The sequence below is a fragment of the Saimiri boliviensis genome, chromosome 18 (genome assembly GCF_048565385.1).
Source record: "Saimiri boliviensis isolate mSaiBol1 chromosome 18, mSaiBol1.pri, whole genome shotgun sequence".
NCBI classification, from domain to species: Eukaryota; Metazoa; Chordata; class Mammalia; order Primates; family Cebidae; genus Saimiri; species Saimiri boliviensis.
Window position 1 is genome coordinate 11920137 of NC_133466.1, and position 22134 is coordinate 11942270.

The 22134-nt window shown below is 39.2% G+C and overlaps 1 protein-coding gene, 1 non-coding gene and 1 pseudogene across 3 annotated transcripts in view; 1 reads left to right on the forward strand and 2 right to left on the reverse strand.

Annotated features, from left to right (window-relative positions):
• The first annotated feature begins 260 nt into the window (after positions 1-260).
• CRYZL1 (crystallin zeta like 1) overlaps positions 261-22134 on the forward strand; it is a 53620-nt gene continuing 31746 nt past the window's right edge. For both annotated transcript variants that reach the window (XM_003927649.3, XM_010338302.2), the window contains exons 1-4: positions 261-329; positions 9519-9590; positions 16514-16591; positions 19679-19751. In XM_003927649.3, coding sequence (XP_003927698.1) covers positions 9525-9590; positions 16514-16591; positions 19679-19751 — 217 coding nt within the window. In that variant the 5' untranslated portion in view covers positions 261-329; positions 9519-9524. The remainder of the gene's footprint in view (positions 330-9518; positions 9591-16513; positions 16592-19678; positions 19752-22134) is intronic.
• On the reverse strand, positions 13826-13987 carry LOC120368483 (U1 spliceosomal RNA). Its single transcript, XR_005582598.1, has one exon. It is a non-coding gene; the product is annotated as a U1 spliceosomal RNA (small nuclear RNA).
• LOC101034210 (small ribosomal subunit protein eS1-like) lies at positions 19943-20782 on the reverse strand (annotated as a pseudogene).

Here is a 22134-nt window from a genome sequence, read left to right on the forward strand (position 1 = left end):
GCAGGGGCTGTGGTTGGAATGAGGAAGGGTGTGGTCTTCAGTTAGAATTTGCATGAAACGGAACCCATCCAGGCGATTCCAACTTCGCCCATTTATTGGTAGCCCTTGAGGCGGTGCCTCGCCTCTTCCCCCGCCCCCGAGCGGAACCTGCCGGGAGTTGTAGTTTCGAGACCGGTTGCCATGGCGTCCTCGACAGCCTCCCGTGTCCGACCCCGCCCTTCAGGAGTGACGAACGACCTGACCAATGGGAGCGGGGGGCGGGCTCTCTGCGGAAGGACTTGAAGGTGGCGGTGGCGAAGGTGCAGGCCGTTGGGGCGGCTAAGAGACAGGTGAGCCCCAGGAAACGCGTTCTGTGTCTTGAGAAACGGGGCTTTAAGCGAAAGGTGGAGAGATGCCCCACGGAACCGTGCAGCCCTGGGGAGGATGGTGGTTCGCGTCGAACCCCAACCGGAGACTCGTTCGGGCCCAGGCCTAGCTTAGCTGAGGTCGCTGAGGGGCGGGTAAGACTAGATTTGAGGGATAGTTTCCTGGACTTTGACGGGTTTTGACTGTAGGTCTTATCTCAGTTTGCATCTCCCTCTACTTTTATGGAGACAGAGGTCTGGGATTGCCCTTCCACTTAATCTCCCAGGTTGAGTCTTTCTCTACTGTTGCTTGTTTCTAGAATTTGAGTGTCTTTTTCTTCCTCTGTTACTTCTCAGCCACTTCTTTCTTCCTCATCCCTTTGCTGTATTCGGAAAGCAGTTAGTAGTTATTTGCTGTATGTGGCTTTCGAGCCAGATCTGCCCTCTTCATTCCGCTAAACAGCGGAATAATCTGGAGCGAGATGTAAGCATTGCCTTGGAATAGGTCTGGGTACAAGCCCGAACATCTGCGTTTCTAGGAAGCTCCCAGGTGCGACTGTCCGCGTTATGAGCATCAAGGTTTTACCTAAACTCTGTACAGTACAAATATACTGCGAGCCCCTTATGTCATTTTAAGTTTCAGGGTAGCTACATTTAAAAAGTGAAAAGAAACTCGTGAAATTAATTTTAATTATATTCTTCATTTAGCCCAGTATATCCGAGACATTACCATTTCATCGCTTCTTCAAATATTTTAAAATTGAGATTTTACGTTCTTCGTATTAAATCTTTGAAATCTGATGTGTATTTTCCACTTCCAGCACATCTCAATTCCAACTAGACACAGTTGGAATGCTCAATAGCCACCTGTGTTAGTGGCTGCTACCGTAGCCCACTGCAGAAATTAAAAGGTGTGAAAAGTAAGGTTGCATTGACCAAAACCCTTTGCAACTCTGTGAGATGGGCTTCAGAACTGCTTTAGAGATTCTCTGTAATAGAAATATCCCCAATTTACAGAAATAATAGTTAAAATAGTCAGCATTTCTGAAAGTATGATGTTGCCCTGAGTGCTTTGCATGTACTATTTAATACTTACGGCAACCCTTTGAGATAACTGCTATTATTATCTAAGATATGGGATCTTGGGCCCAGAAAGGTTAAAATTAAGTAACCCAAGGTCATACAGCTGATAATTAGGAGAGCCAGGTTTCAAACTCGAGGCAGTTATGACTTCTAAATCTGACCCAGCAGCCACTGAATTTTACACTGCCGTGTAAAATTACTACTTTTTATTACTAATTTCCCTTCATTGATGCCTCTGTTCCAGCTTATAGCAGGGGATAAGATGTTTAGATTTGAAACTGAGAGAGTTTCCCATACAAGATCAAGCTGCCAGCCTTGTGCAGTGAAATATCTCTAAGATAGCTATACTCTTTTTGTAGACCCAGTGAGTAGTAATACACTGAGCTCAGGAGAGTTTTAAGAGTAGAAGAGCAAAAAATACACATATGAGGCAGGGCGTGGTGGCTCACACGCGTAATCACAGCACTTTGGGAGGCCAAGGCAGGTGGATCACTTGAGGCCCGGAGTGCAAAACCAGCCTGACTAACATGGTAAAACCCTGTCTCTACTAAAAATACAAAAGTTAGCTGGGCATGGTGGTGCACACTTATAATCCCAGCTATTAAGGAGGCTGAGGCAGGAGAATTGCTTGAACATGGGAGGCAGAGCTTACAATGAGCCGAGATCGTGGCCACTACACTCTAGCCTTGGCAACACCCTGTCTCAAAAAACAAACAAACAAACAAAAAAACGCATATCTACATATGCTAAAATATGGTATTTTACAAAAAAATTTCTTCCATTTTATACATAGTAAAGACACGAAATTTTCTCTTAATTTTTGAATTAGTAAATATTTAATAATCAAAGTTAGAATTCATATTTTTCATTTGAAGCAAGAAGTGGTTTCTCCACCATCCTCTAGTGAACTGGAAAATTAAGCATTTACAAGCTTTGGTAATGTTAGTAGGTGAAAAAGAAAATCAGTTAAATGGATTGCAGGGGAGCTAGTAACTGCCCTGTGGTAGAGTTGTGGAAGGATCCTTCAGTTGGTTATTTTGGTCATCACCAGGGACCTCCACCTGCCTTGTCCCAGAGTGACATGCTTAAGCCAGTGTAAAGGGAAGATTCATTCATCACACTATTTGCTCCCTTGTTCCTCAAGTAGTACATTATGGGAAAATATGATGCTCATTCAAAAACATAAATGAAAGTTAAGTTTCTGTTGTTCTGGATCATACTATATTAAGTAACCCTACATTGTATAGTAACTGGACCATAGATTTTCAGCTCTTTGGGATAATGACCATCCCATGTCTCCAGCCCCCAAAGATATGGGTGGGGAATTGCTCATGTAAGAAACCCTGGACTCTTAAGTGAAAATGCAGTCTGAAAATCAACAGATAATAAAATAAAGCCCTCATGTGGGTAGGGACATCATCAGAAATTCTTTTTTTTTTTTTTTTTTTTGAGATGGAGTCTTGCTCTGTTGCCCAGGCTGGAGTGCAGTGGCACGATCTCAGTTCACTGCAACCTCCACCTCCCAGGTTCAAGCAGTACTCTGTCTCAGCTTCCCAAATAGCTGGGATTACAGACACCCACCACCACACCCAGGTAATTTTTATATTTTTAGTAAGGACCCATACCTGGCTAATTTTTGTATTTTTAGTAAGGACAGGGTTTCACCGTCTTGGCCAGGCTGGTCTTGAACTCCTTACTTTGTGATCCACCTGCCTTGGCCTCCCTAAGTGCTGGGATTACAGGTGTGAGCCACCGTCCCCGGCCAAATTCTTTTGAAATCCAAGAGTTCTTTGTTGAGAGCCACTGTGCTAGCTAGGCAAAAAAGAAACAACTTCCTTTTCTGCTTCTTTATCTATCTTTAGATCTCAGGTTGCATAAGATGTAGACATTATGCCACACATGTATAAATTCAATTGAATATATATCAAGATTGTCACAATTAGAAGATAATTTAATGGTCATCTGATACACCTGTCCCACTCAATTGATGCTTAAATCTCCTTTATAAAGCCACTGTAATATGTACTCAGCCTCTGTTTCAGTTCCTCTAGTGGTAGAGACCACCTAATGTTGTGCATTCTCCACTTAGTTTTAAATTATAGTGCCTAAAGTTCTTATATTATCAGCTGGAATTGCTTTCCAAGGTTTAGCCAGGTATAAGCCACTGTCACAGTGTCTCCTATGCCCGTCTATATAATAGGCACAAAAGAGCACTGTAGTTGTACATAGCAAAACACCTGTGGACTCTTTGCTTGTGCAAAGTGTCCTTTGAGTATACAGATTCTAGAGACTGTTTTGCCTGTGCAAGTTAGAGATGTCCTCAACTGTTATGACCATGCATTCACTACACTCTTTAAGAAACAAACCTGACCCATTAGGACTACCATCCTCCATACCCTGCAGAGTACAGTATTTGAGCCAAACCTCCAGCTAGTTGCTTTGATTATACTGACTATATTCTTTTTAGCCAAGTATTTGGGCACATTTCTTTTTCCAATGTGTAGATTTGTATGAAAAGTCTCATAGATTAATGCAAACATTGTCGAAATGTAATATTAATTCACCTCTTCCCAATGATCTGAAATATAATTGAAGATTTCCCCCTAACAATCCAGCTAGTATTATAATGCTGTGCACAGGTCCTAACAATGGATAGGGAATCGGGTACTGGATACTCAGACATCCCAAGAGAGCCTGGGATGGTGACCAGGTTGAGCATACAGGGCCACATTGCAGAGTTGACTTCATCTGTTTTTCTGTTGTCTAGCTGCTTGACAATATATCTTTGCTTTCCTTAAAAGAAAAATGAGGCCAGGCGTGGTGGCTCACGCCTGTAATCGCAGCACTTTTGGAGGCTGAGGCAGGTCAATCACCTGAGGTCAGGAGTTTGAGACCAGCCTGACCAACAAGGAGAAACCCCATCTCTACTAAAAATACAACAAATTAGCGAGGTGTGGTGGCGCATGCCTGTAATCCCAGCTACTCAGGAAGTTGGGGCAAGAGAAACGCTTGAACCCAGGAGGCAGAGTTGCAGTGAGCCAAGATCGCACCATTGCTCTCCAGCCTGAGCAACAAGAGTGAAACTCCATCTCAAAACAAAAACAGGTTTGTTAGAAACATTATAGCTGAACTCTGAGCCTGAAGTGGCCATAGTATTACAAAGTTTGTGTTGGGGATTAATAAAAATTTGAGCATGTAAGAAGAGGAATTTGGACTTCCAGGAATTAAATTAGCCATAGGGGAATGGATGGGTTGAATGAGGAAGAAAAATGAAAGCATTTGTCAGCCTGTCGCCATAGCCCAAGCCTGAGGCATTGAGGTATTCGCACATCACCAGTGTGAAGGTGATGGGATGGATCTAAGGTATTCCTGATGACTGGAGAGTACAGCAAATTCTTATTTGGGGGGAAAGATGAGTCCAGCTTTGTGTCTGTTGAATTTCAGGTTGGTCTGATGCTCAGATCACTTTTGGCCTGAAAGTGTAGGTAAGGAATGATATGTAGAGGTTTTTTTTTTTTTTTTTTTTTTTTGAGACGGAGTTTCGCTCTTGTTACCCAGGCTGGAGTGCAATGGCGCGATCTCGGCTCACCGCAACCTCCGCCTCCTGGGTTCAGGCAATTCTCCTGCCTCAGCCTCCTGAGGAGCTGGGATTACAGGCACGTGCCACCATGCCCAGCTAATTTTTTGTATTTTTAGTAGAGACGGGGTTTCACCATGTTGACCGGGATGGTCTCGATCTCTTGACCTCGTGATCCACCCGCCTCGGCCTCCCAAAGTGCTGGGATTACAGGCTTGAGCCACTGTGCCCGGCTGTAGAGGTTTTATTTACAATTATTAATAGATAAGCTTCTTGGGGGGATTGAGTGTAACGGAAGAGCAAGTGGAGTTCGTGTTGCTATTATAAGAAGGATGAAACCATTTGAAATTACTTCCCATTGATTTTTTAGAAACCCCTTAGCAGATCAATACCTTTATTAACTACTTTCCTGAAGTGTTTGTAGTCAGGTGTTTAATTTATGCAAAGTTCTCATTCTGCTTTTGCTAAAAACTATTTAAAATTGGTATTATCTTCTTAATTTTTGTTTCTGCAGATTTTTAGTAAGTTTACTGTGTGGCCATTATAAAAATTTATAGTACTACTAGCACAATCCTCAGTTTGTGTATTAATTCAAATATTTAAAAATTCTCATATACCTGTAAAAATATAAATCCTTATGCTTTTATTTATTTATTTATTTAATAAGATAGGGTTTCACCATGATGGCCAATCTGGTCTTGAACTCCTGACCTCAGGTGATCCACCCACCTTGGCCTCCCAAAGTGTCAGGATTACAGGCGTGAGTCACCGCGCCTGGCCTATTTATTTATTTTTTTTTTAGAGATGGCATTTCACCAGGTTGGCCAGACTGGTCTTGAACTCCTGACCTCGTGATCCACCTGCCTCAGCCTCCCAAAGTGCTGGGATTACAGGCGTGTGCCACCGCACCCGGCCCCTATCCTTATACTTTTCACAGGCTACATCAGCCTGTTTAATAAACAGGTTTATTAAAAAGTTTTATATTTTTAAGAGACAGGGTTTTGCTCTGTTTCAAGGCTGGAATACAGTGGTGATCATAGCTCACAGCAGCCTCCAACGCCTAGATAGGACTACAGGTGAGCATCACTACACCAGGCTTATTTATTTATTTATTTTATTTTAAGAGACAGGGTCTTGCTTTGTTGCCCAGACTTTCGAACTCCTGGGCTCAAGCAGTCCTCCTGCCTCAGCCTCCCAAAGTGTTGGGATGACAGGTATGAGCCACCACCCCTGGCCAAAAAGCTTTATAATGTACTCTTTTGAATCGTAAAATTGATAGTGGAACTTACAGTTTTGAAGTTACATGACTTTTCTTAGAAATTTCATAAATATTATATATATTGTACTTATTTATTGAGACGGAGTCTCACTCTGTCGCCAGGCTGGAGTGCAGTGGCATGCTCTCGGCTCACTGCAACCTCTGCCTCCCAGGTTCAAGCGATTTCCTGCCTCGGACTCCCAAGTAGCTGGGACTATAGGCACACACCACCGCCCCCAGCTAATTTTTGTATATTTAATAGAGACAGGGTTTCACCATGTTGGCCAGGATGGTCTCGATCTCTTGACCTTGTGATCCACCTGCCTCCGCCTCCCAAAGTGCTGGGATTACAGGCATGAACCAACACACCTAGCCTATATATTTTTATTTTTATTTTTATTTTATACAATGTTTTATTCTTTATGTCCTATGTGCAAATGTCTTTTAAGTCAATACAAATTTTATTAAATAACATGAGACTGACAGAGTGTGAGACCAAAAACAAAAAATAAAATGAAATCAAATTTTATTGAATAATAGAGTAAGTGTTTTATATAATCTGCCTAGGAAACCATGTGGGCCTTCAGTACCATTCGTTCTACCATTTTCTTAGTACTAGGAACTCAGTATTCCTTTTTTGGACTCGCAAGACAAGTATTTCCTCAATTTTCTTCTGGCTGCTTTTGTAAAAAACACCTCTTTTTTTACTTTGTAATTTTATGGATATTTTTGTTCCCATACAATTTTTAATTGGACCAACAAAACACTACTTTTTTCCACTAACCAGGGCAATTTTCTCCTAACTTAAAAAAACTATGTAGCATGATGTGACTAAAAATATTGCCATTATTATATATAGGCAATATTTTTATATTATATATTATATATTAGGAAATACTAGGGGTGCAAACAGGTAGTTATCTTCCAGGGTCTTTGAAACTGGGCACAGTCTAAGGTCCACGTGACTGCTTATCTGGGTGATATGCCATGTAATTCAAGATTCAAAGGGCAGAGAAAACAGCACCTTCCAGTATCACAAAGCAAGATGCTTTGAAATCAAGGTGTTGATATGTGATTGTTTCACTTCTCAAAAAGGCAATTCTAGTAACTCCAGACTGAGTAGGAACAGAGATTTTTTTTATTTAATAATAATGGATATAGATTTTCACAGGTTGGGAAAGCCCACTAGTTAGTAAATAAATAAAGCAAGGTTTTGTTAATATGTAATGAAATCTGGAAGCATGGAACAGATGCAGTGATTGTCACTGGGGATGATTCCGGAGAGGGGGTAGAACTTGGACTTTATTTACTTAGCAGAATCGGTGAAGTACAGCATTCTGTCAGAGAACAGGCCATACCTGGGAGCTCTGAGACAGGGGGTAACCATATGAGATGAAGTCATACTGACTAGATAGGCAGAGGGTATGTGCTTGGATGTTGTGGAGCAGTAAGGTAGAGTAGGGAAAGTGAGTATGCATTTTAGAGAGCCTTCAAAAGTGGGCAAAAGAGATTAGATTTAATGCTGGAGGGAATACGTAACTGCTGTAACTATGCTTGGGTTCTCCCCAGCCCCAAACAAAAACATTGACACAAATAAAGACCTTTTGCAACCAAAGGGTTAGAATTAATCATTTGACCTAGCTTAATCCTGCTTTTATATACTTCATTGATACATGCTACATACATAATTCCTATATATATCTTAAATGTGTACTCATTTCTGTTAGTTCCAGCATCGGATTATCACATCTGAGAAACCAGCAATCATTGTTCAACTACACTCTGTAAAAACTCTTTACATGTTTAGATCCAAGTAGATCCACTAGCATTCAACACAGAGGGCTGGCTTTATGGGCATGTGGCCTATGCAGTCTCACTGACCTCACACAGAAGAGATGTGCTTGATTTCATGCTCTGCTATCTTGAAATTTTGATAATTTCTAGACAAGGCTTTCCACATTTTCATTTTGCACTAGGCCCTGCAAATTATGTATCCAGAACTATCAACAAGTACTTAGTAATGATCTTAAAAATATTCCACTTTGACTGATATATCTAATGTTAGCAGCTCAGTAGGAAATGATTAAATGCCATGGTTAGGAGTAGTGACTTTGGATTCAGTAGCACCTGGTTTATATCCCAGTTCTGGCCCAGCTGGTGCTGTGAGACATCAACTATGTGCTTAAGCTAAGATTCATTTTCCTCATTCATAGAATAAATGAAATAATAGTACTTTCACCAAAAAGTATATACAAGGATGTTTTTTAGCAGAACCATTCATAAGAGCCCCAAACTGGAAACACTTCAAGTGCCTATTTATAGGGGAATGGATAAATAGCAATTTGTTTATACAGTGGAGTACTATATAACAATGTGAATGAACGGACTACAACTACAAGCAACAGCATGAGTGAGACTCACAAACCTAATATAGAAAGAAAGAAAAGACATTAAAGCGTATAAGTTTATTTATATGAAGTTCAGAAGCAGACAAAAATCTGTGCTGTTAAAATTTAGGATATTGGGTCTCCTTAGGAGGAGAGGGGGACACAGGGAACTTGTGGAGGTCTCGTGATAATGTGTCCTCTGCTATGACATGGGCATAGCCACACTAAAATTCAACAAGTTATATGCTGTGGGACTTGTGCACTTTCCTGTATTTTATACTTCTATAAAATTTGCATTTAAAAAAATAGTCTTACTGTACAATTGCTCTGAAAATTAAAGGAACAATTTGTAATCCTTAGAGATGCTTCAAGAAATTCACAATATAAATTTAAATACTCCCAATAAATAATTTATAGACTGAAACAGAAGAATTAGGGCCACAATTTCAACCAGTGTATTGGCTGTTCACTTTGTCATTTTTTATGATCTTTAAGACTTTGAAAGCCTTTGGTAAACATTGGTAATTAAAGGAAAATTTAATAAAAGGTAAATAAAATTGAGCTTCTCTGTCCATCATAAGGTTTCTTGTAAGTAATCTTTTTTTATTGTATAGGAAAGTAAAATGAAGCATGTTTGCCTTTGTAGTAAAAGGTTGAACTGTAAACCCATTCTCAGTAAGACAGGTACCCAGAAGTTGTTGCATATTCTCTTATTTGATCACTTTGTGAAAGATTTTTTAAATTTACTTATTTGAAGTCTACATTTATAGTTGTCATTTTATCCTTTGCCAGCACTGTTTTTCCATTTTTGCTTTCATTTATTCTGGAAGACTTGTTATTTTATTTCATGTATATATGTTTATTTTTAGGTCACTATGAAAGGCTTATATTTCCAGCAGAGTTCCACAGATGAAGAAATAACATTTGTATTTCAAGAAAGGGTAAGAAAAAATGTTTAATCATTAAAGTAAACGAGATAGTGTATCTTTATATGCCATAAACCCACTTGTAAATGACATGTTATTTTGAGTGGGACTTAATGAACAAAAATTACTTAAACGAAACTCCTCAAATTACAATACTTTCCTTTAAATTCTATGTGAAAATGGTGGTTCATATTGTAGTGTAACAAAAATTTTTTGTTTCATTTTGTTTTTAATTGACACATAATTGTATATATTATTGGGCACAGTGTGATATTTTGATTCATGTATAAATATGTAATGATCTAATCAGGGTAATTAGCATATCCATCACTAAAATACTTGCCATTTTGTTGTGTCATTCAAAATATTCTCTTCTAGCTATTTTGAAATATGCAGTACATTGTTAACTATAGTCAGTCTACCATACAATAGAAGACCAGAACCTATTCCTCCCATCTATCTGTAACTTTGTACCTGTTGACCAACCTCTCTCCCAGCTCCCACCCCTTTAATCTCCCCAGCCTCTGGTAACCATTATTGGAATTTCTACATCTATGAAATCAACTTTTTTAGATTCCACATTTGAGTGACATCATGTAGTATTTGTTTTTCTGTGCTTATTTCACTTAGCACAATGTTCTCTAGATTCATTCACATTTTCACAAATGACAGGATTTTATTTTTTTTATGGCTGAATAGTATTCCATTGGGTATATATACCACATTTTCTTTATCCATTCATTTGTTGATGGACACATAGGTTGATTCCATATCTTGGCTATTGTGAATAGTGCTGCAGTAAACATAGATGTATAGATATCATTTTGACATATTTCTTTCATTTCCTTTGGATGGATGTATACCCAGGAGAGGGATTGATGGATTACATGATAGTTCTGTTTTTTTTTTAAGTTGAGACAGAGTCTCACTCTGCCGCCCAGGCTGGAGTACAGTGGTGCGGATCTCAGCTCACTGCAACCTCTGCCTCCCAGGTTCAAGTGATTCTCCTGCCTCAGCCTCCCGAGTAGTTGGGATTACAGGCGTGCACCAGCATATCTGGCTCATTTTTGTATTTTTAGTAGAGACAGGGTTTCTCTGTGTTGGCCAGCCTGGTCTCAAACCCCTGACCTCAGGTGATCCACCTGCCTTAGCCTCCCAAAGTGCTAGGAATACAGGCGTGAGCCACCACACCCAACCTGGTAGTTCTATTTTTAATTTTTTTTTTTTTTTTTTTTTTTTTTTTTTTGAGACGGAGTTTTGCTCTTGTTACCCAGGCTGGAGTGCAATGGCGCGATCTCGGCTCACTGCAACCTCCTCCTCCTGGGTTCAGGCAATTCTCCTGCCTCAGCCTCCTGAGTAGCTCTGATTACAGGCATGTGCCACCATGCCCAGCTACTTTTTTTTGTATTTTTAGTAGAGACGGGGTTTCACCATATTGACCAGGACGGTCTCAATCTCTTGACCTCGTGATCCACCCGCCTCGGCCTCCCAAAGTGCTGGGATTACAGGCTTGAGCCACCGCGCCCGGCCTATTTTTAATTTTTTGAGGAGCATCCATATTTTTGTCTATAATGGCTATACTAATTTACATGACCACCAGTGGTGTGTAAGAGTTCCCATTCTCCACATCCTCACCAACATTTGTTATTTTTTGTCTTTTTGATAATAGCCATTCTAATGGGGATCAGGGGATATCTTCTTGTGGGTTTGATTTCTATTTCACTGATGGCCATGGTCGAGTGCCATTTATCCCAGGGATGCAAGGATAATTCAACATTAGCAAATTGATAATATGTGATATATCACATTAACAGAATGAAGGACAAAAACTCTCTATCATCTCTATAGATACAGAAAAACCATATAATAAAATTCAGCATCTCTTCATGATAAAAACCCTACAAAAATTAGGTATAGAATGAATAGACCTAAATACGTATATTAGGTATATTCAATAAAATAAAAGCCATGTAAAACAAACATGCAGCTAACAACATACTAAACAGGAAAAAGTTGGAAGCTTTTCTTCTAAAATCTGGAACAAGACAAAGATGCCCACTTTCACTACTTCTTTTCAACATAGTACTGGAAGTCCTAGTCAGAGCAGTTAGGCAATAGAAAGAAAGAAAGAGCATTCAAATTGGAAAGAAGAAAGTCAAACCATCCCTGTTTGCAGATGACGTGATCTTATGTATAGAAAACCACAGAATCCACCAAAAAACTATTGGAACTAATTAACAAATGCAGTGAAGTTGCAGGATACAAAATAAAAAATCAGTAGCCATTCTTTTTTGTTGTTGCTATTGTTTTGTTTTTTTGAGACAGGGTCTTGTTCTGTTTCCCGCACTGGAGTACAGTGATGCAGTCTGGGCTCACTGCACCCTCCCCCGCCACCAGCTCCCACCCTAGGCTCCTGAGTAACAGGGATTATGGGCATGAGCCCCTATACCTGTCGAACTAACTTTTTTTTTTTTTTTGGTAGAGGCAGGTTTTGCCACATTGCCCAGGCTGGTCTCGAATTCCTGGGCTCAAGCTATCCTTTTGCCTCTGCCTCCCAAAGTGCTGGAATTATAGGCGTGAGCCACCATGCGCAGCCAAATAGCAGTTCTCTATACCAACAGCAAATTATCTGAAAAGGAAATTGAAAGGGTAGGCACCTGTAATTCCAGCACTTTGGGAGACCAAGTGTGGAAGGACTTGAGCCCAAGAGTTCAAGATTGGCCTGGGCAATACAGGGAGACCTCATTTCTATAAAAAATTTTTTTTTTAGTTAGCCAGGCATGGTGACTCATACTTGTAGTCCCAGCTACTTGGGAGGCTAAGATGGAAAGATCACTTGAGCCCAGGAGGTCAAGGCTATAGTGAGCTGTGATCTTGACACTGCTCTTCAGCCTGAGCAACAGAGCAAGACCATGTCTAAAAAAAAAAAAGAAAGAAAGAAATTAAGAAGGCAATCCCATTTATAATAGCTACAAAAAATAAAATACCCAGGAATAAATTTAACCAAGGAAGTAAAATACCTCTACAATGAAAACTATAAAGTATTGATGGAATAAATTGAAGAGAACAGTAATAAGTAGAAAAATAGTCTATGTTCATTCATTGGAAGAATTAATATTATTAAAATGTCCTTTCTATCCAAAGCATCTACAGACTTGATTCAATCTCTATCAAAATGCCAGTGGCATTTTTCACAGAAACAGAAAAATAATCCTAAAAATCGTATGGAACCACAAAAACTCTTTAAATAGCGAAAGCCATCTTGACCAAAATAATAAAGCTATAGGCATTACACTACCTTACATTAAAAAATATTTTTAAAAGAAATTGCTGCAAGAGTTTTTAGTTCTTCAAGTTGGTGGTATAAAAGGCATTAGGAAGACAGAACAAAATAGTCATACATGTTGCAAAAGTAACCCAGTTTATTCTGAATACCACAGTAATGCAAATTTTCAGAAAGTAGCCTTGTCTCAGAAAAGACCTTGTCTCATATGTGAAATGGAAAAGGTAGAAAAATATTGTTTTCCATACAAATTTCAGAGATGGCCAAAGTTACCTCATTTACTAAGTTTTCAGTGATTGCTAGTTTTTTATTACTTTAAGCATTGGTAGTAGAATTTTCATATACAGTATTGATGATTATTAGAAAGATTTGTGAGCGGTGGCTCAAGCCTGTAATCCCAGCACTTTGGGAGGCTGAGGCGGGTGGATCACGAGGTCAAGAGATCAAGACCAACCTGGTCAACATGGTGAAACCCCATCTCTACTAAAAATACAAAAAATTAGCTGGGCATGGTGGCACGTGCCTGTAATCCCAGCTACTCAGGAGGCTGAGGCAGGAGAATTGCCTGAACCCAGGAGGCGGAGGTTGTGAGCCGAGATCGCGCCATTGCACTCCAGCCTGGGTAACAAGAGCGAAACTCCGTCTCAAAAAAAAAAAAAAAAAAAAAAAAATTTGTGGCAAGCCAAAAACATTCTTTATAAATTTAGGGATTAAAAGTAAGTGCTATATGTAAAACAGTATTTCATAATAATAATGGGAGTTTGGATCATGAACACAATCCAGTTTTCTTTCTTGTCTTTCATTAACTCTTAAAACATTTGAGCTGGGCACAGTGGTGCACGTCTGTAATCCCAGCACTTTGGGAGACTGAAACAGGAGGATCACTTGAGCCCAGGAGTTTAAGACCAGCCTGGGCAATAAAATGAGGCACCCATTTCTTTCTTTTTTTTTTTTTTTTTAATTAAAACCGGGGAAAGCGAGAACGCAGTCCCCCACAACCGCAAATTATGCAGTCGAGTTTCCCACATTTGGGGAAATCGCAGGGGTCAGCACATCCAGAGTGCAATGGATAAGCCTCGCCCTGGGAAAACCACCTTTGTGATCATGGTATCCCCCCTGAGACACCTATTTCTACTAAAAAATAAATTAGCTAGGCTTGGCAGCACCCACCTGTGTATGTCAAGACTGCAGTGAGCTCTTTGCACCGCTGCACTCCAGCCTTGGTGATAGAGCAAGACCCTGTCTCAAAAAGACAAAAACAGTTAGGCCAGGAGTCTATGTTTCAGAAAGCTTGGCTTCTATCATTGATCAGGAAGAGGTCTGCGGTTGATTAGCTCTTGGGAAGAAACATCTCCAGGTTTACACTATCATGAATAAAATTCACAAACTCATCAATATTATTGAACATCTTCCATCTTCATATTGTTACCAAGTTTTGTCAAATCTGAGATTTAAAAAGATGTGCTAGATTGTGTTCATGACAAACAAAACACAGTAATCCCTTTGATACATCATAGGAAGGGCTATAAAAATGGCTATCCTTGGTCAGCTTTTGATCTAATCTTGGGCATATCAGGGGCAGAGGACACTGATTTAATTACTAGTACCAGGAACAGTTGTTTAGAGGAGGTGATATTTAATAATACAGGTAGATAACATTGAATGTCTGAAATGTCTGAATTTGGACTCTTTCAGCCTTTTAATTTCTTTTTTTCTTTTCTTTTTTTTTTTTTTGAGACAGGCTCTAACTCTGTCACTCAGGCTGAAGTGCAGTGGCACAGTTATCAACTCACTGCAACCTCCACCTCTTGAGTTCAAGTGATTCTCCTGGCTCAGCCTCCCAAGTAGCTGGGACTACAGGTGTACGGCACCTTGCCCAGCTATTTTCTGTATTTTTAGTAGAGACAGTTTTCACCATGTTGGCCAAGCTGGTCTCAAACTCCTGACCTCAAGTGATCTACTTGCCTTGGCCTCCCAAAGTGCTGAGATTACAGGCATGAGACACCGTGCCTGGCCTTGTCTTTGAATTTCCATCTAGAAGTGGAATCTGAAGGATAATTAGGTTCAATTGCATATGTTGACCCCAGAATCCCATGGTGCATGATGAAATGTCCAAGGCACATGTTAAAGAAGAGTTTAATAAAGGACTATATAGAATTTCACTGGCTGGCTTGGCGCAGTGGCTCATGCCTGTAATCCCAGCACTTTGGGAAGCCAAGATGGGCAGATCAGGATTAAAGCATGAGACATAGTGCCCAGGCTTAAATTTTCTTAATGCTTTATAAGTGGCTATTCTTGGCCAGCTTTTGATCTAATCTTGGGCATATCACGGGTAGAGGAGACTAATTTAATTATTTAAATTAGGAGTTTAAGGTCAGGAGTTCAAGACCAACCTGGGCAACATGGCAAAATTCACCTCTACTAAAAATACAAAAATAATTAGCCAGGCATAGTGACTCATGCCTGTAATCCTAGCTACTCAGGAGGCTGAGGCAGGAGAATCACTTGAACCCAGGAGGCAGAACTTGCAGTAGCTGAGATCGCACCACTCCACTCTAGCCTGGGTGACAGAGAGAGACTCTATCTCAAGGAAAAAAATAAATAAATAAAAAATAATTTCACTGGCTCACTGGCTGGGCACAATGGCTCACATCTGTAATTACAGCACTTTGGGAGGCCGAGACAGGAGGATTATTTTAGCCCAGGAGTTTGAGACCAACCTGGGCAACTCAGCAAGACACCATCTCTATTTTTTTTTATTATATTTTTAAAAAAGAATTTCACGGCTGGGCATGGTGGCTCACGCCCGTAATCCAAGCACTTTGGAGGCCAAGGCGGGCGGATCACCTGAAGTCGGGAGTTCAAGACCGGCCTGACCAACATGGTGAAACCCCGTCTTTAAAAAAAAAAAAAATGAATAAATAAAGAATTTCACTTACAGCGTTAAGAAAATTTAAGGGGTAGGCACTGTGTCTTATGACTTTAACCCTAGCACTTTGGGAGGCTGAGGCAGGAGGATTGCTTGAGCCCAGGACTTAGAGACCAGCCTGGGCAACGTAGCAGTATCCCATTCCTACAAAAAAATTAAAAATCAGCTGGGTGTGGCGGTGCATGCCTGTAACCCCAGCTACTCAGAAGGCTGAGGCAGGAGCATTGCTTAAGCCCTGGAGGTGGAGGCTGCAGTAAGCTGTTATCACTCCACTGCACTCCAGCCTGGAGACAGAATGAGAACCTGTCTCAAAACAAAATGAACAAACAAATTCTAATAATTAGTAAAGGCTATATGTTATGTGTATATGTGTTTAAGGATATCCCTGTAAATGTGAAGATCTGATGTTCTGAGATTATTTAGGTTGAAATAAAGGAGTACAGTATTTGCTGCTTTACTTTCTTATCCTAACTTTATTGTCTACACATATATCCATATTGTTTTCTGAGTGCTTTTTAAAATACATATTCTAAAGGTTTTTTTAAAATTGTACCCCCATATTTTATTTATTTTGTATTATGTATTTTTCTATAATTCATTGTAATTGTTAAAATTTGCTATGAGATTTGGGGTCTGTTTAATTATATGTGAAAATGTTCACAGCATTAAGACCTGTTCTCATAGGAATGTGTAAAATAACATTATTTTATTATCATTTGGTTCTAGGAAAATCTTCTCATTACAGAGGACAACTTTGTGAAACTTCAAGTTAAAGCTTGCGCTCTGAGCCAGATAAATACAAAGGTATTGGTGCTTTTATTATGGCCCAAAGTAAAATGAAAATTTCTTAGTGTATTTATTGTATATATATATATATATATATATATATATATATATATACACACATATATATATACACACATATATATACACATATATATATACACATATATATATATATACACATATATACACATATATATATACACATATATATATACACATATATATATATAAAAAATGATAACTGACCTCCAAATGTGAAAAATTTATTATCTTCATTTTTATTAATTTTTTAAATTTGAGGCAGAGTTTCGCTCTTGTCGCCCAGGCTGGAATGCAGTGGTGTGACCTCTGCCCACTGCACTGTCCACTTCCTGGTTTCAAGCAATACTCCTGTCTAAGCCTCCCGAGTAACTGGAATTACAGGGTTGCGCCACCACACCCAGCTAATTTTTGTATTTTTTTTTTCAGTAGAAACAGGGTTTCACTGTGTTGGCCAGGCTGGTCTCAAACTCTTGACCTCAGGTGATCCGCCCATCTCGGCCTTTCAAAGTGCTGGGATTCCAGGTGTGAGCCACCGTGCCCGGCCTATCATCTTTAGAAGAATAGAACAGCTAGGGGAAAAAATGTAGTATGCTTTTGCATATTTCCATGTAAGAGACATTATTAGTCTGATTTAAGTTATGTATTTTATATGAAAATATAAATATTTTATAAGAAAATAGAAATATTTAATGTAAATATTTTATAATATTTTATAAACTCCTTTACACTGCAAAAACTGAGTTTATAATTAACAAAGCCGATTATTAAGGAAGAAATAAATAATAAAATAGAAACTAGAAACCTAATCAGTTTATTAGCTACCAATTAATTAATTGGTAGCTAATATTAATTAGTAGCTAATAACAGAGATATTAATTTCTAATTAGTATCATTAGTTATGGTTCACATTCTTCTTGTCATTTCTTTTTGTCTCGCTTTCTCATAAACATACATCTCTATCTCACACTACCCTGCAGTAATCTTTCATTATTGACCATGAAATACATAGAACGTTTTCAGTGGTAAATAAACTGTGGTTAAATATGCCGTGATAAATTGAACAGGTCCATTTACTCTGTTTGTTTAAGATTAATGCCATAGTTTATATGACTCGTAACTTACTGGATTATAATGTCATCATAATTTTTAGGAACCTAAAAGTCCTCTTTGATAAAGTCACACTTAGGAAATTACAGACCAGGTATAGGCTTTCATTGGGCAACTCTGTAACATGAGCATGCCTTGAGAAAGCCATTAGTGGAATTCTCTGAAGTCTTTTCACAGGAATACTAGTTCTAGACCTTGTCTTCAGATTTTTGTCTTCAGATGTTTTTATTAAAACTGAAAGATCCATTAAAATCCAAGTCTAGGAAATAATTTCCTTATCTAACAGAAATAAATGGTAAATTATGATAAAATCAATTGAATGAAATATTACACATCTGTTAAGCATAATGGTTATGAAAACTGTGTAGATAATGTAAGAAAATGCTTGCCGGGCATAGTGACTCATGCCTGTAATCCCAGCACCTTGGGAGACCAAGGAGGGCAATCACAAGGTCAGGAGTTGGAAACCAGCCTGACCAACATGGTGAAACCCCGTCTCTACTAAAAATACAAAAATGAGCTGGGTGTGGTGGCGCACACCTATAATCCCAGCTACTCAGGAGTCTGAGGCAGGAGAATCACTTGAACCCAGGAGGCGGAGGTTGCAGCGAGCCGAGATTATGCCACTGCACTCCGGCCTGGGCAACAGAGAAAGACTCTCAAAAAAGGAAAAGAAAAAAAAACTTCGTATGGTAAGTGAAGGAGCCCAGATGCAATTGCCAAAACCATGGCTATAACTCCATACAAATGTGCATAAAAGAAACACTGTAAAGCATCCAGTACTTCTATAAGAATGTGATATGGGGCCAGGGGTATGGCTCACGCCTGTAATCCCAGCACTTTGGGAGGCCGATGCAGGTGGATCATGAGGTAAGAAGTTCAAGACCAACCTGGCCGACATAGTGAAACCCCATCTCTACTAAAACTACAAGAAATTAGCCGGGCATGGTGGTGGGTGCCTGTAATCCCAGCTGCTCAGGAGGCTAGGCAGGAGAATCCCTTGAACCCAGGAGACGGAGGTTGCAGTGAGCCGAGATTAGACCACTGCACTCCAGCCTGGGTGGCAGCTCAAGACTCCATCTCAAAAAAAAAAAAAAAAAAAAGAATGTCATATGAACATCTTAGGAGAAGTATAATGTTCCACATTGAAAAAGAAACTTCTGACAAGTATACATACAGGAGATCACAAAATTGAAAAATATAGAAGATAATTATTTCAATTTTTTTTTTACTTACTGTTCTTAAAATACTGTGGTATCTACAAATACATTCAGCATCTCTAGTGTTCAAGAGCTTAAACCACAGGCTTATCTTAGTACACCCTGTTACTTTAAAAGACAGTACTTATAATTAATTTGGTCACAATCTAATAAAATATCAATCTCTTAAAAATTTAGCTTTAACCAAAATAAACTCCATTCACCATGAATCTGAAATTCTATGGCAGATTACCTGTTTGTATCCATCACATCTTCTCATCCACTCCCTAACCCAAGGCTTTTGAGACTCAGGTGATTTTAAAGGGTATAGGATTGGAGAATCCTTTGTTCTCATTGGCCATACCCCTTTATTCAACACTGTTCCTTCCAGACTACTCTCTCCTCACCTGAATAAGATGACTGATAAATAGTGTTAAGCAAACCAAGAAATGTTTTGGCCATAATTTCCCTTCATACTTGGCAGAGTAAAGATGTTAAACAATGGATGTAAATGGTAATTTGAATAATACTGTTCATTCCTAAGTCCTGCATATCAACTAAAGCCTCAGCATATTCTTGGTTTTGTACCCTTTAGAGAAACCTATTTTGTGAAGTTATTTGCTTTGTCTGAATTCCAAAAATTGAACCCATATTTGCTCTTTCTGTGATTTGACTTTTGCTCTCACTTTCCTCATACATGATAGAGTCCAGGATTTCTTCTGACAGTAGTATGTTAACAGCCTTTGTCATGATTTAGCTTCTGGCAGAAATGAAGATGGAAAAGGATTTCTTTCCTGTTGGGAGAGAAATCGCTGGAATTGTATTAGATGGTAAGTATACAGATGGGAGTATCCGTATTTATTTTCTAAGGTAAAAGAAATTAAATGGTAGCTAATTGGTTTACTGGTACATAAAATTATACACACCCTTTCAAATTTAAATTTATACAAATATGTTGTCCTTTTTATTTATTTTTTTCACAAATAAGACTTTTTATTTGCCACTATTATAAGTCTGCACTTTAAACAGATTCTTGGACTGGTGGTTCATACCCATCAGCTCGTTCAACTTTAGCCCTTGTCTCATCGCCAGTAGCTTTTCCAGAACTACTGCCTTTACCATGAAGCTCCATGAGTTTTCCCAGTTCAAACCTGGGCTGCTTCTGCATTTTTGCTTTTCTAACAAAGACATTATGGAGAGGATAAATAGATTGGCAAGCTATTTCTATGTCTTTTCCAGTGCTGTCTGAAATCAGTTTACTTACCACTTCTTTCATGTCATTTGTCTGCACCTCTCGGGTCATGATTCCCATCATCATCTTCCAGATTTGGCAGACCTGCTGGTGCTGAGCATAAAAGGTGTCTTGTATCTGATCGTTGTGTTTTTTAGTAAGACCAACACAGAACAGACGAAGCAAGTAACCATCAGTAGTCTTGACATCAACATGAGCTTCAGTCATTGTCTGCCGTTTTTTTGACCATGGAACACATTTTGTCATGGATAAGATCCATGCCATGGAAGTTAGTCTGGCAGTTTTTGCCCTGAACATCTTCAGTAATCAGCTTGAATTTCCTAAATGCAACTTCATCATTCTGCAGATCAGCAAGAATAACTTCAAACACATGACCCTTGAGGCCATCACATGCAATTTTGGTTCCATGGGTCCTGGTGACTAGTGTCTTTCCAATATTTCTTATATTGAACATAGTGGATGCTTTCACATCATACCAAGCTTCCTTAGAAAATGGATCAACCACTTTCTTCCTGGCTCCCTTTTTGCCACCTTTTGTAAGGCGCTTGTTCTTGCCAACCACCATGGTGCTACTCAGAGAGCCAAAAGGCCTTTTTTATTTTTATTTTTTTTGAGAGATAGGGTCTCTCTATGTTGCCTAGCCTGATACTATAGTTACAGCCTTAACTCCTGGGCTCAAGCCATCCTACTCCCTCAGCTTCCCCAGTAGCTGCGTTTACAGCAAACTTGTCCAACCAGCATGTGGCCCAGGACAGCTTTGAAGGCAGCCCAACACAAATTTGTAAATTTTCTTAAATATTATGTGATTTTTTTTTTTTTTAGCTCATCAGCTATCATTAGTGTTAGCATATTTTATGTGTTGCTCATGTGGCCCAGGGAAGCCAAAAGATTGGACACCCCAGGTCTACAGGTACACAACATTATACCTGCCTTTATCTGGCTTCTTTTTTTTCCCTTCAAGGCAGAGCCTCACTCTATCACCCAGGCTGGAGTGCAGTGGCACAGTCTCCACTCACTGCAACCTCCACCTCCCGGGTTGAAGCGATTGTACCTCAGCCTCCCAAGTAGCTGGGATTACAGACACTCGTTACCACGCCTGGCTAATTTTTGTATTTTTTGGTAGAGATGGGGTTTCATCATGTTGGCCAGACTGATCTCAAACTCCTGACCTCAAGTGATCTGCCCACACCAGCCTCCCAAAGTGCTGGGATTACAGACATGAGCCACTGTGCCTGCGCTTTTTTTTTTTTTAATTGAAAAGAAAAATAGGAGTTAGTTGGTATTTTATACCTGAAGAGCTTATTACAGCTTAGTAAATATTTAGGGGTTATATATTTAAATCCACAAGTAATCATATATTGAAGAGAATGACCAATATTGTCTTTTTGTGATGAAATAATTATCATAATATACAGAACAGTAAGCCTTATATCAAGTATTTGATACAGTTTGTTTCTAAATATGCCTGTACTTAATATTCACAACAGGTGGTTCATGATTAATGTGTTTGCTCTTACCTTCTATGTGAATGAATAAATGTGTTAAGGTATGTTAGACTATATTTGAGTTTTACCTGTGGTTTTAACATATAATATATTTGATACTCTATATTATCTTCCTACTTAGCTAAATGATAATTGTTTCCTTTTTTGCAGACTGTAAAAAAATAAATATAATAACTAGATGATCATTTATTCATTCTACATTTAAGGAGCAATTGCTGAGTGCTTATGATATAAGTGAAATGAAGTTCTTGCCTTTGAAAGTTCACTCTCTAGGGCAGAGACAAATATACACGTGAGCAGATTATTATGAAAGCTCCAAAGAAAGCCGCTTAACTCAGCCAGAAAAAACAGGAAAGGCATCTTGGAGTAAGATGTCCAAATAATAAGGGGCAGGCAGGTGGAGAATCACACCCAGGAGGGAGGATATTATGAGCAAAGACAACGAAGCAAGTGAAA